This window comes from Bos javanicus, chromosome 1 (genome assembly GCF_032452875.1).
Source record: "Bos javanicus breed banteng chromosome 1, ARS-OSU_banteng_1.0, whole genome shotgun sequence".
Classification (NCBI taxonomy): Eukaryota; Metazoa; Chordata; class Mammalia; order Artiodactyla; family Bovidae; genus Bos; species Bos javanicus.
In genome coordinates this window covers 73,366,742-73,381,059 of record NC_083868.1, presented here as the reverse complement: position 1 = coordinate 73,381,059, position 14,318 = coordinate 73,366,742, and the positions used below count along the sequence as shown (strand labels likewise).

Genomic DNA, 14,318 nt, shown 5'->3' with positions numbered 1-14,318 from the left:
GGAGTGGGTATCTAGAGGAAGGGCACAGGAAGTGAGGAGAAAAGCAAACACACATTTTGGCCAGGGGCCAGCCCTCAAAGGACTGTGGGAACCTAGGACTGAGCTTTTCCAAAGCAATCTGGAATATAAACCCCTGGGAGGCCCTGCTGGCCAGTGACAGGCCTCCTCCCCGAAAAGAGCAAGCTGCAAAAATCCTGCTGTTGGGACAGCAGGCTTTAAGTCTGAGGACGGGACTGACCCCAGGGCATTAGGCACCGACACCAACACAGTGTCAGCAAATTGCTCTTCCCTTTTGTTCAAAGCAGCTCAACAAGGCCATGGCCAGTGTCTCTGGAGGCCAGAGTCTGGGCAGTGGGTTACACCCATATTTGCCCAGGTCAACCCGGGGCAAGGTAGAGTAATCACAGGCCATGTGAGGGAGAAGGGATCTTAAAGGGCATGATCCAGCCTCACACCTGTCTCCATCAAACACTGGAATTCCTTCCATCTCCGGGTGGCTCAGCTGCAGCTTGAGCAGCTCACAGAGACAGCTCATGCCCCCACGTGACGGCCACTCCAATCCTTGGGCCAAGCGTCTCCCCCACCACCCACCGTGTGTTCCCTGCCAAGTGGTCCTCCTTCTGTCCCTTGGGACCAGAGGGGAGAGGGAACAAGTCCCTCTCCCTTCCCCATAGCAACCCTGAACTGGTTAAACACAGTGATGCATGCGTGCTCAGTGGTGTCCGACTCTGCGACCCCATGGACTGTAGCCCGCCGGGCTCCTCTGTCCATGGGATTCTCCAGGCAAGAATACTGGAGTGGGTTGCCATTCCCTCCTCCAGGGGATCTTCCCGACCCAGGGATCGAACCCCAGTCTCTCGTGTCTCCTACATTGGCAAGTGGATTCTTTACCATGAATGCCACCTGGGAAGCCCTAAACACAGAGATCAGCCCCTCAAATCCTCTCCTTTCCAGACTAAACACCCCTGCTTATCTCAACCAGTTTCCATATACCTGGGTTCCAGTCTTTCACCAGCTCCCCTTCCCACCCTTCGCCCTAATCATTTTCTATTACACTGCCTCCACTAGATTAATTACTAATCCTGGTTCCACATAACATTCAAGGTGAAGGCCAACATCTCAAATCACCCTCCTAGAGACCTAAGGAGGCAGCTTATCCACAGGCCCCTTCTCCTTCCTGCCATCTCTTCTCTAAGCTTCAGAGGCACACACACAAAGGCCACAATTTCTCAGAGAACAGTTACGTGAACCTATGCTCATAATTACATGCATGGTAAATCCTGATTTTCCAAAACCTTAAAAAGGAAGAATATTTAATTCTTTAAAAGGCAGGACATCTGTGTGGCAGCTGACCTCTGTCAGGTCTGATTCTGGAGTTCAAATTAGGTAAGGAATATTCATTTAGGAGAGCAAGCTCTGAGCACCTATTAGACCCAGGAGCACCATGGCAGAAGGCTACTTAATATATAGCTTTTATTCCAAGAAGCCCAGTTAAGGAGATCCGTACATGTAGAATTACAGTAAACATTGCTAGATGCTGTGATCGAGGCATGGAAATGGGAAAAGTTAGTTTCCTATTGCTGTAATAATGAATGACCACCAACCCAACATGTGTCTCCCTGGTCAAAGGTGTCAGCCGGGTTGGGCTCCTTCAGGAGGTACCAGAAGAGGATCCACATCCTTGCCTTTTCCAGCTGCTATAGGCTGCCTGCATGCCTTGACTCAGGGCCCCCTGTCTCCATCTTCAAAGCCAATAGCATTGTCGTCACATCTTCAATTCTTTCTCCAGCTTCTGCCTCCCTTCACTTATGAGAACCCTTGTGATTGGGTTCACCTGGATAATCTTCTCAACTCAAGATCCTAAACCCAATCACTTCTGCAAAACCCCTTTTGCCTTGTAAGGTAAACTACACATTCATAGGTTTGGGGACTAAAACCTGGACATCTTTGGTGGCCATTATTTTGGCCATTGTGTTCCACAGGGAATAACTAATTGCTTGTGGGAATAGATTCTTTAAGGTGTTGTAGTTGTATGCAGGAGGCTTCCCAGGTGGCGCTAGTGGTGAAGAACATGCCTGCCGACGCTGGAGACTCGAGGCCAGTAACTCAGAACACTAGCATTCCCAAAGCTGGGTGGGCTGCAGGGTTTCACTGCAGTCCTCTCCTCTACCTCTGCCCTACAAATTAACTGAAAAGAATTTAAACTGAGGCTGACTTTGACCTTGAGTTTGAAGGGGGCAAAAACACGGAAATACTGACATTTTCTGTTTCTCTTTTGATGTCACTGAGGATCTGAATTGCTAGGAGTTTGGAGCCAGGAAAGAGGCCCAGCTTTCTGCCTTCTGTCAAGGCAGAGACAGCCCCCAGCTCTGTCAACCCCCAGCTCTCTGGGGTTCTACTGGGGTTCAGTCTGGCAGCCCCCGCTATGGTGGTCGAGGGGAATGTGGGTGCTCTGGGCTGCAGGGCCTGTGGAGGGAGGCCAGGACCATGGGAAAGGCTTGTGTCCCTGTTGTCCCTTTGCATCCTCTGCTGTGTTTTTCAATGCTGGGTCTTCTTTGTGTTGAGCAGGACTGTTCCTGTTGTCCCTTTGCATCCTCTGCTGTGTTTTTCAATGCTGGGTCTTCTTTGTGTTGAGCAGGACTGTTCTGGGTTATTCTCTGAAATGTGGAGGCCGTGGATCAAAAACCACCTGCCCTCATGGTGTGCTGACAACAAGGAGACCATTCCCTGCTGAACAGAACTCTGGTTTACAATGCACTTTTACACCCATGATCATCTTAGACTCGATTTTTTTGGGCTACATGCGACATGTGGGATCATAGTTTCCCAACCAAGGATCGAAACTACTCACCCAGCAGTGGAGCTTTAACCAATGGACTGTTAGGGAATTCCCTTTCTTTGACTCTGATAATACCCCCAAGAGGATGGGGGAAGTCAGTCGGTGGCATTGCTGAGACCCACAGCTGAGACCAACCCTCTGCCACTCCCACCGCACAACAGTGCCTCCCGTGGGCTCTTGATGGTGACTGCTGGGTCGAGGCCACCCTTGCAGCCACTGTCAGAACTTCCTTTCTCTTGTTTCCTTCTCCTCTCAACTACCTCTCTCCCACTCTTTTTTCTTCCCTATTCCTCTCTATCTCTCTTCTTTCCTCCTTCTTAGCAACCAAAGCCCCTCAAATAACTCTCAGCTCTCAGGGAGCCCCCAGTAGGCTTAAGGGACTAGAACTCCTAGGTCAGGATGTCTACAACCACAAAAGAATGTCCTCCTGATGCTTGCCTCCCATAATCATCATGTCCTGGATTGAGCAGGTGACCTGTCCATACCAGGAGAAGCACTGGGGGCTTGGAATAGTCTAGGCCAGAAGCCAGGAGACTAGAGCTCACAGACAGCTCTGCCAATCATAACCTTAGGTACACCACTGCTCCACTCTGGACCTCAGTTTTCTCATCAATAAAGTGGGATAATAACAACTACCTCTCAGGGCAGTTTGAGGGTTAGGAAAATTGGTTTCATGGTACTAAGCATGTATTAGATGTTTAATAAAGCTTGGTTGAATGCGGCAGATGCTGGAACACAGAACCCTCCCAAGCAGTGGACTTGAAAATATCAATATCTGTGCTGGGGTAATAAAAGTCAAGAAGCACCTGGAAGCATCAACAGAGAGGTGGAAGGGGATGGAGGAAGAGTGTCATTGGGGAGGGGCTGTTTACTGTTTCCCTCTGCTGGGGGCATTTCAGGCTCCCCGTACTCTGGATCCAGCCACTGAATTCAATTAATGCTTGTCTCTTTATGATGGTGAGGAAATCGTGTTGTAACATTCCAGATGCCTAATGAGGGTGTGTGCAATGACTGGGCAGTGAGTCTCGGAATCTCCCTGCCTTCGACACGCCCTGGTAGTAATGGTGATTTTTAAAAGCTGGGAAGCCCAGAGTGACTTCTCCCAAAACAGACTTGGTCAATCCCAATGTCAGCAGAGATTCAAAGTCCAACTTGCAGTCATTCCAGAAAGAGAAGCCAATTACAACACACTGGGGGGAGAGGGGATTGGAAACTTGGAGAAAAGAAATGGATGGACTTGCAGTTACACATGCAAATTGATTGTCCCCATTTATCTCCTCTCCCTCCAGGGACCCCACTTAGATAGCAGTAAAGGAACTGAAATGATAAACCCACTACATCACAGGGAATGGAAAAAGATTATCAATGGACTAGAGATTTCAGCACATTTATGGAACTAACAGAGCTCCAGAGAGGTTTGAAAATTGATTATACCAGGAACAATGCAGGACAGTTTTTAGGCTTCCCTGATAGCTCAGTTGGTAAAGAATTCTCGTGCAATGTGGGAGACCTGGGTTCAAACCTTGGGTTGGGAAGATCCCCTGGAGAAGGGAAAATCTACCCACTCCAGTATTCTGGCCTGGCGATTCCATGGACTACAGTCCATGGGGTCACAAAGAGTCGGACACGACTGAGTGACTTTCACTCACTCAGTGCAGGACAGGTGGGTGTGAGATATGGGATTAAAATCCAGGGGGCTGTTTGAAAGCTACTAAATTAGTTTTTAAAATTACATTGTGCTAGAGAAAACAACCCTCCACAAATATTCTGGCCTGTCGAGATCCCCAGGATAATACTCAGCCTGCTACTCCAGAACTCTTAACATGAAGCTTGCCCATGCACACAAAGCTCTCAGAGTTGGTGATTTTTATTGCCTCACTTTTCAAGTATGAGCCAATAACCAAGCACTTAAGGAAAGCAAACAACAACAACAAATCCCAGAGAAAATAGATACAGCTGAGAAAGGAAGCCTTTAAAACCTCAAAATTTTGGATAACCAACAAGGACCTACTGTACACGTGGAACTCTGTTCATGTGGATGGGAGGGGGAGTTTCGGGGAATGAACACATGTATATGTATGGCTGAGTCGCTTCACCATTTACCTGAAACTATCACAAAACTGTTTGTCAATTGGCAATCAGTTCAGCTCAGTTCTGTAGCTCAGTCATGTCCGACTCTTTGCCACCCCACGAATCGCAGCATGCCAGGCCTCCCTGTCCATCACCATCTCCTGGAGTTCACTCAGACTCACGTCCATCGAGTCAGTGATGCCATCCAGCCATCTCATCCTCTGTCATCCACTTCTCCTCCTGCCCTCAATCCCTCCCAGCATCAGAGACTTTTCCAATGAGTCAACTCTTCGCATCAGGTGGCCAAAGTACTGGAGTTTCAGCTTTAGCATCATTCCTTCCAAAGAAATCCCAGGGCTAATCTCCTTCAGAATGGACTGGTTGGATCTCCTTGCAGTCCAAGGGACTCTCAAGAGTCTTCTCCAACACCACAGTTCAAAAGCATCAATTCTTTGGCGCTCAGCCTTCTTCACAGTGCAACTCTCACATTCATACATGACCACAGGAAAAACCATAGCCTTGACTAGATGGACCTTTGTTGGCAAAGTAATGTCTCTGCTTTTCAATATGCTATCTAGGTTGACATAACTTTCCTTCCAAGGAGTAAGCGTCTTTTAATTTCATGGCTGCAGTCACCATCTGCAGTGATTTTGGAGCCCAAAACAATAAAGTTTGACGCTGTTTCCACTGTTTCCACATCTATTTCCCATGAAGTGATGGGACCGAATGCCATGATCTTCATTTTCTGAATGTTGAGCTTTAAGCCAACTTTTTCACTCTCTACTTTCACTTTCATCAAGAGGCTTTTTAAAAAGTTTTAAAAAAAACTAGGAAATTTTAAATTCTATTATCCTAAGAGAAATCCAAGAGACTGCATGCATAAAACAAAAGTCTATGAGTGCTAAATTGCTTCAGTCCTGGTGGCTCAGTTGTAGAGAATCCACCTGCCAGTGGAGAAGACACAGGTTTGATCCCTGGTCCAGGAAGATCCCACATGCCGTGGATGAACTAAGCCCATGTGCCACAACTATTGAATCTGCTCTAGAGCCCAGGCTCCACGACAAGAGAAGCCACTGCAATGAGAAGCCTGAGCACATAACAAAACGTAGCCCCTGATCTCTGCAACTCGGGAAAAGCTCACACAGCAACAAAGACCTGGAACAGCCACATAAATACAATTATTTTTTAAGAAAGTCAGATAGTGAAAAAAGATAATTGCAAAGAATATAATTTACAGAACATTAGTGTCCAGGATATGTACAGAGTTCTTACAAATTAGTAATAATGAAAAGACAAAATGTCCCATCATGAACTGGTTGATGTATATACACAGATAATTCAAAGAAGGATCAAAACACTCAATAAACATTTAAAAATAAGTTCAAGTTCACTATCTTATCTTCACTATCAATATCACTATCACTATAAGTTCAAGTTATCAGGGAAATATAAAATAGCTATGAGATATCATTTCATACTTTTCAGATTGACAGAAATTTAAAATTTTGATGTTATCAAGAGTTGGTGAAATTGTAGAGTAATGGGGCATAAAAAGAAAAGAAAAAAAACACTGGGAGTGAATGTCCATCAACAAGAGAACAGATAAGTTGTGGTGTATTCATTCACTATTATGTAGCTATTACAATGAACTAGAGCCAAATACTTCATGTGGATAAATCTAAAAAATGTGAGCCCAGGAAAAAATTTTAATACTATATGCAAAGTAGCATTTATATACAATCTTGAAAATAGGCAAAGGATTCCATTTGCTTAGAGAGTTGTGGGCACATGTAGTAAGAGTATAAAAAGACACCTAGGGATGTGAAAAATTCAATTTATTAATGTGGTTACCTCTAAGGAAAGGAATAGGAACAGGGGAAAGACGGAGACAGGAGCCTTCAAATTTATCTGTTGCATTTTATTTGGTTAAAAAAATATTTGAAGCAAATAAAGCAAAGTATAAAGATTTGACACAGCTGGTTAAGGTGTCCAAAGACATTCTCTACACGTTTCTGAATGTTTGAAGATAATGACCAGGAGTTTGGGGGAGATGTTTTAGCTGAAGGGGGACACCAAAATGTAAACATTTTGTTTTATTTGCTATTTTTATTTGCTTCTTTATCCTTCTGCTTAGAAGAGTGCCTAGTACAGAGGACGTTGTCAGTAAACAATTGCTGAATAAACACATGTGCGCAAAGGCATTGAGCTGCGCTAGAACATGCTGTGTTCTAAGAGAGCAAATCACAGTAATAGCCAACTTCTGCTGCTGCTACTGCTAAGTCGCTTCAGATGTGTCCGACTCTGTGCGACCCCACAGACGGCAGCCCACCAGGCTCCCCCGGCCCTGGTATTCTCCAGGCAAGAACACTGGAGTGACTTGCCATTTCCTTCTCCAGTGCATGAAAGTGAAAAGTGAAAATGAAGTCACTCAGTCGCGTCCGACTCTTCGTGACCCCATGGACTGCAGCCCATCAGGCTCCTCCGTCCATGGGATTTTCCAGGCAAGAGTACTGGAGTGGGGTGCCATGGCCTTCTCTGAATAGCCAACTTCTATCAAGCCCCATATAGCAGTGGCCTGGATTATTTCATCCTTGCAAGAAAGCATGGCAGTTAGGACTGGAGAACACAGTCCATCAAAAATAAAAGTCTGAATTTTATCCTGTAGGTAGTTTCAAAGTGTGGAGGAGTGGAAATAAATAAGGAGGCACACACATACACACATTCCCCTAGAGTGCAAGGTGAGCAGGCCAGATGGGGTGGGGAGCATGCCCAATGCCTGACAGCCTGAGAGGGGGCACACAGAAGGGGACACTTTTAGTCTGCCAGGAAGACTTCACCAGGAGGAGACATCTGAACCTGACCTTGAAAATGAAGTGCACCTACAAATGCCAGGAACCCCCAGCTCTTCCTGCTCCGTACCCAGTGGTGGTTGTTGGAGGATCTATTTCTCTGGACCCTGAGCACGGAGCCTGACCGCACAGGGCTGAGACCACTCACAAGTGAAGACAGACTAACTTGAATATAAGCACCCATTCCAGGATGTTTGGTCTCACCTTTAAATACAACAGAGGAAAAAAGAAAAAAAAAACCTACCAGCTCAAAGCTCTTTTAAAATTATGACAGCAGTAATAATTGCTTGCCCTTTAATAATAAGAGCTACCATTTATTGAGCATTTACTGTATGCAGGGCACTGGGCTAAGTCATCAGAAGCTTGTCTTTAGTTCTTACAACAACTCTAAGAGGCAGGTACTATTTATCCCTTTCCAGGGATGAGGAAACCAAGGCTTGAAGATTTCAGGGGTGTTGCCCACAGACCTATGCAGTTAGTAGGTGGAGCTGGGATCCCAACCACCAATTTCTGACTCTTCTCCAGCCCATGCTTTAACCACTGCTTCTCCCAAGCAGACACCCAATTAAAGAAAGGAGGGTTTTACTGCCTTCAATTGGAATAAATGAGAACGTGATCCAAGCATAATAAACTAGAACCCAAGCTTATCATTACATTCATGAATACCTGTCACTGTCAGGTGTCCCGTAAATGCTTGTGAAATGAGGTAGCGTTTAGTTCCAGGAAATGAAACCCAGTGTCGAAATGACAGACTTCACCCTTGTGGGACTCCAGTAGGAACTCACACATCACGTGAACAAGCAGAGCAGGGCTCTTCGGCTCGCAGCAGCCAGGGACAGTCGAGATCAACAGCATCTCCCAGCAGCACACTGAGAGCCCCTGGAACGTCCCACCCTTCCTGATGCCCGCCCTTCTCCAGCTCCTGGGCACTCAGCCTGCACCGTGCTGGGTACCGAGCTCTTAGAGGGAGGGCTGGGTTGTCTCTCTCTCAGCCCATCATCAGTCACACAAGCCTATCCACACTCTTGCGTGGATGGAGTTCAGCACTTTCCCCCAAATCCGACAGGTCAGACATACGTAAAGTGAGAAAAAACGGGACGAAAAGAACTGTGAAAGAGTTCTGCTTTTCAGATAAAGGGAAAGAGAGCAACCCATCTTCTCCCCTAGGAAAAGCCACCATCGCCGGATCCCATGCATTCTATTTATTCATTTCGCAAACATTTGCCAGACATCTACCAGGTGCAGGAAGCAGGCCCTGGCCTGGAGCTGACTGTCTCCTTTGCACCCAACCCTCAGTTCACAGTTCAGAGACCGCCGTCGTCACCCCACCCACCGACCCCTGACTGTGGGCACAGGGAGGGGCCTCGCAGTCCGCGCGGCCAGGAGCACACTGTGGGTAGGCAGACAGGCACAACAGACAGTCACGGTTTACCACTGTAAATGGTACGGGGGCTCAGAAGGAGGGGGGTCACTGAACGGGGAGGAGAGAAGGAGGCAAGGACATGGCAGAGGAGGAAGGGAGAGGAAGATAGCGTCAGCGGGTCTGGGCTCTCTCCGGAGCCGCGTCCGCAAATACTCCGGTCACGTTTTAATTAATTGCAAGGTTTTCTCACCGCCTCAAACCAGAGCTCTGTGATTAATTTCCGAAAGAGCCTGCAGAGTTTAATCATCGCAAACACAATGATCCCGGTAATTAGGGCCTGAGCAGCTAAAAGCAGAAAATAAAGACCCCAGAACAGGCTATGGTCCTGACTTTGGCCCTCAGCCACCGGCCGGGTCCACGACTCGGAGCGCGGGCAGCCGAGGTCGCCGACCTGCAGGGTCCAGAGCAGTCGGCCGGCGTGCGGCCCGGGCCCGTGACACCGCGGGGGCTCGGCTCGACCCACGAGGCCCGCGTGCCGCCGCAGCCACGCCAGGAACGGCCCCAGGCCACAGTCGCAGCGCCAGGGATTGTGTCCCAGCAGGACCCCCGCCAGCCGGGGCAGAGCTTCAAACGCGTCGCCCGGCAGGGTCTCCAGCTGGTTGTGGTCGAGCTGGACCTCCTCCAGGCTGCTGAGGTTGCGGAAGAGAGCGCTGGGTAAGGCGCGCAGCCGATTGCTGCGCAGCGACACGTGGCGCAGCCTGCAGAGGCCGCGGAGCAGGCCGGCGGGGAGGGAGGCCAGGCCTGTGGAGCTCAGGGCGAGCACCTGCAGCTCGCCGAGGCCTCGGAAGGCGTCCTCCGGGAGCGCGCTCAGCCTCGGGCTCAGCGACACCTCCAGGACGCGCAGGCCAGTGAGGTTGAGGAAGGCGGCGGCCGGCAGGGTGCGCAGCTGGGTGCTTTTCAGCCTCAGCTCCCGCAGGCCGCCTATCTCCCCGAAGAGCACCTTAGGGAGTTCCTCCAGCGGGTTCTCAGACAGGGTCAGGAAGGTCAGATTGTGCGAATGAAGAAAGAGGGCAGAGGGCAGGAACTCGAGGCGGTTTTCGGAAAGGGTCAAGGAGCTCAGGCTTCGCAGCCGGTCGAAGGCTCCGGGGACGATGGAACGGAGGTGATTGGTGTGGAGCTGCAGCTCCGTCAGGGCGCGCAGGCTGTCCAACAGCCCCGACTCCAGAGAGGCCAGCCGGTTCGAGTGGAGCAGAAGCTTCTGAAGCTTAACCTGGACCCCAAACAACCCCTCGGGCAGGTGGGTCAAATTGTTTCCCGATAAATCCAACAATTTCAGGTTCCCCAGGTGTGTGAAGAGGCTAGCAGGCAGGAAAGCGAGTTGGTTTTGGTTCAGAAAGAGCTCCTGCAGGTGAACCAGTTTCTGAAACAGGTTTTGGTCAAGGCTCTTTAGTTCATTGCCGTCCAGAAACAACTGTTCCAGGAGCACCAGGTTATCCAACAGTGCGCTTGGGAGATGAGTGATCTTGTTGCGCGATAACCTCAGGGTTTTAAGTTTTATAGGGTCGTTGAACGTGCCCGGGGCAATGGCGGAAACGTGGCTGTCGGACAGCAACAGGCGCTGCAGGACGGTCATGTCACTGAAGCTGTTGTTCTGCAAGGTGCCGCGGCCCATTTGGAAGAGCAAGATGTGCGTGAGGTTGGTGGGCAGGCCGAGCGCGGCGATGCCGGCCACCGTGCCGCGCGAGCACTGCGCGGCGTCGCGGAAGGCGCACCTGCAGGTGGGTGGGCAGGGAAAGGGCTGCGCGCGCAGGAGCCAGAGCGCCGCGCATAGCAGAGCGCTCCTCAGCATGTCTGAAACGGCGTCCGCGGCAGATCTGTGGGCTACAAGCAAAAGGGCAAACGCTCGTAATCCTGCATGATCCTTTCACCCGAATTATCACTGACTTTAAATGTTACCCGGTTATGCTACATCTCCCTCTTAGCAGTGCTGATTTTTCCTGGGTGGTGAAAAGACATTCATTTTGCACTCCGAGGTCTCATCCTCTTGTTTCACTGATTTTCCACTCTTAATTCAAATCGGTAAAATTAAAGCATTTGCAAGCTATGGAAAAGGTAATAATACCTTTAAATCTTTACATAGCAAGAACTAAAATAATCTTTCTCACAATCAAGCTTGGAGGTATCACAGAGCAGTGCCCGTTGTGAAAATAACGCTGCTCCTGACTTTGTTATTATTAATTTTTTGGATTCACCTTAAAATTTTTTTTAATTATTTATAATTTAGCCAGGGGTGCCTATAACCTACAGCCCTGAAGGGAACAGCAAAGTGTGTTAAAACAGCAGCAACCACTGCCTGATTCTTTTAATCACTATCACGCTGTATCTGCAGTGCCTTCTTACTCCACTAACACAGGACCGTTCAAAATAATGAATAGTCTCAGCCACACTGAGACAAGTAGGTTAACAGTACTTCATCACTTTATGCCACACACTGCTCTCAGCACTGTATTTAAATTAATGCATTTACTCCTTACAGTAACCTTGTGAAAGTGAAAGTCACTCAGTCATGTCTGACTCTTTGCCACCTAGCAGGCCAGGCTCCCCTGTGCATGGAATTCTCCCAGCAAGAATACTGGAGTGGATAGCCCGTCCCTTCTCCAGGGGATCTTCCCGACCCAGGGCTCCAACACAGATCTCCCGCATTGCAGGCGGACTCACTGCAGTCTGAGCCATGTGAGTTGGGTTATCCGCAATTAAAGGATGATGCAACTGAAGGCACAGAAAGGGTAAGTAACTTAACCAGGGTCACAGAGCTAGAATTTGGAAGTATTTCTGATTGTGCCATAAATAAGGAACTATTACTTCTAACATGCTATATTAAAAATTAGTACTCAAGGCACTGAATTATCCATGAAATACACACAGTAATACTAATCTGCCAAAACAATGTTTCCCACGTGTAATTTCAAATAAACTGCATCTTGTACTAAATTTTACTTATTTGTACAGACTAGCCAAGCCGTCCAGTTACCCACACTTAATTTTTAGAATATTTGGCCTTACCTGAAATGGTGCTGCACCCCAAAGCAACTGAATGGTTTAGAGCTTTGCATGCGATTTGGCACTTTCCAAAGGAAGAGAGGAGTATCTTTGCATCCTGAAGATAAAGACTTTCCCAGAACAAAAGTCATGGAAAGAGCCCTATCGCAGAGGGCATATTCTGGTTTTTTAATGACAAATAAATGACAACTGTCTTCAAACTCTGAAAGAGACTGTATGTAACCCAAGTCCTGCTGCCAAAGCCGAAAGATGAGCAGGAGGGGTGCAGTTTCTTCATAAATGGCACAGTATGACCTGGTGATGTGTGTCTAGTGTCACACAGAAGGATCATTGTAGCAGCCATATATCCCTGGTTGGTCTACACTTCCTTGGGACCTTCCTTTATCTGCTACTTCACTACAATTCTACTCAGGTTCCCCTCTGCCCCTTTTAAGAACAATAAGGTTAAGGACATTCTCAAGTGCTCCACTCATTTTTTTAAAAGTATTTTCAAGTATGTTCCCTAATGGCCTTGCTGGGTTGAGGGTGTCCACATGTTCAATTGAACATAGGAATGTCCAACTGCTTTGCAAAGTAATTGTACCAATATATGTTGTCACGTACCACGTATGACAGGTCCTGTACTTCATTTCTGCCCATGCCTTGACATTTTTTATTTTATTTTTGCCATTCATATGAAAGAATTGTGTGGTTTTAGTTTTTCATTTTCCTACTGACCGATAAACTTGAGAATTTTTCACATTTTCAAGGGCCAATCTTCTGAGAAATTTGGGTTCTTCTGACCATTTTTCTATATGGAAAAATGTCTTTTAAAAAGTAAATTGTAGGCATTCTTTATATATTCTGGATGTTAATCCTTTGTGGATTATAAGTGTTTGTTGCAGATATCTTCATCTAATATGTGCTTTGCCTTTTCACCTCCTTTACGTCTTTTACTGAACAGAAGTCTTAATATAGGCAGTTATTAATATTTATGATTTGTTTTTTGTGTCTATCAAAATAATTCCTCTTCTTGCAAACCAAAAAACTTCTCCTATAATAACTTACTACATTTTAGAATATTGTCCTTTGCATTTAGGTCTTTATTCCATCTAGAATTGATTTTTGTGTATGACGTAAGTACAATGTTTTTTTCCAACAGATCAGTTGTTCTATATATATATCCTTTCTTCCCTCAGAGCTACAATGTCAGCACTGTCACAGATCACCACTGGATGAACGTGTGGTCTGTGTTCTCGGCTACTTGATAATCCCTGTGCCAACACCACACTGAAATATAAAGCCTGAAAATATCCAGCGTCTTATCAAGTGTGAAGTAGACATTCTCATACACTGGTGGGAATATAAATAGTAGCAAACTTTGGGGAGGAAAACTTAATTGTATCAGCCAAATTTTAAATATACATATTCTTTGTCCAATAGTTCCATTACTAAAAATACACACTATGGAAATGCTCATTAAGACATCTACACAAAAGTTTATTTGCAGGATTGTAATAGAAAAAAGGAGATCCACCCAATCCATCCTAAAGGAGCTCAGTCCTGGGTTCATTGGAAGGACTGATGCTGAAGCTGAAACTCCAATACTTTGGCCACCTCATGCGAAGAGTTGATTCATTGGAAAAGACCCTGATGCTGGGAGGGATTGGGGGCAGGAGGAGAGGGTACAACAGAGGATAAGATGGCTGGATGGCATCACCGACTCAATGGACACGAGTTTGGGTCAACTCCAGGAGTTGGTGATGGACAGGGAGGCCTGGCGATTCATTGGGTCACAAAGAGTCGGACACGACTGAGTGACTGAACTGAACTGAATAGAAAAAAAAAAAAAAGCCTAAATGGCCATCAATATGGAAGTAGTCATTTAAATTATAGTACATCCATGCAATAGGATGCCTTGCAGACTTTGAAAAGAACAGATTTGAGCTGCAACTACTGATCTAACTTTCTAAAATACACTGAATGACATAAAACAAGGGCTGTGTAGCATATAACAATGGGGTTCTACACAAATGTGTACGACTTTTAAAAACATGAGCATATATATATATTTTCTAGAATACACCCAAGAAACTTTAGTAGTCCCCCTTTGAGAGAAACTAGGGAAAAGGCGACTTCCTTACATACCTGTGAGGTT

At 46.9% G+C, this 14,318-nt stretch overlaps 1 protein-coding gene across 1 annotated transcript; it reads right to left on the bottom strand.

Moving 5' to 3' along the window:
* Positions 1 to 6,427: 6,427 nt before the first annotated feature.
* Positions 6,428 to 11,278, bottom strand: GP5 (glycoprotein V platelet). The gene has a single exon (XM_061412526.1). It carries the CDS (start codon positions 10,968 to 10,970, stop codon positions 9,351 to 9,353), a length of 1,620 nt encoding a protein of 539 aa, XP_061268510.1. The 5' UTR covers positions 10,971 to 11,278; the 3' UTR covers positions 6,428 to 9,350.
* Positions 11,279 to 14,318: the final 3,040 nt, after the last annotated feature.

What these genes read in the sequence shown, in the direction of transcription:
- GP5 (XM_061412526.1), bottom strand. Translation starts at nt 10,970, where the DNA reads ATGCTGAGGAGCGCTCTGCTATGCGCGGCGCTCTGGCTCCTGCGCGCG.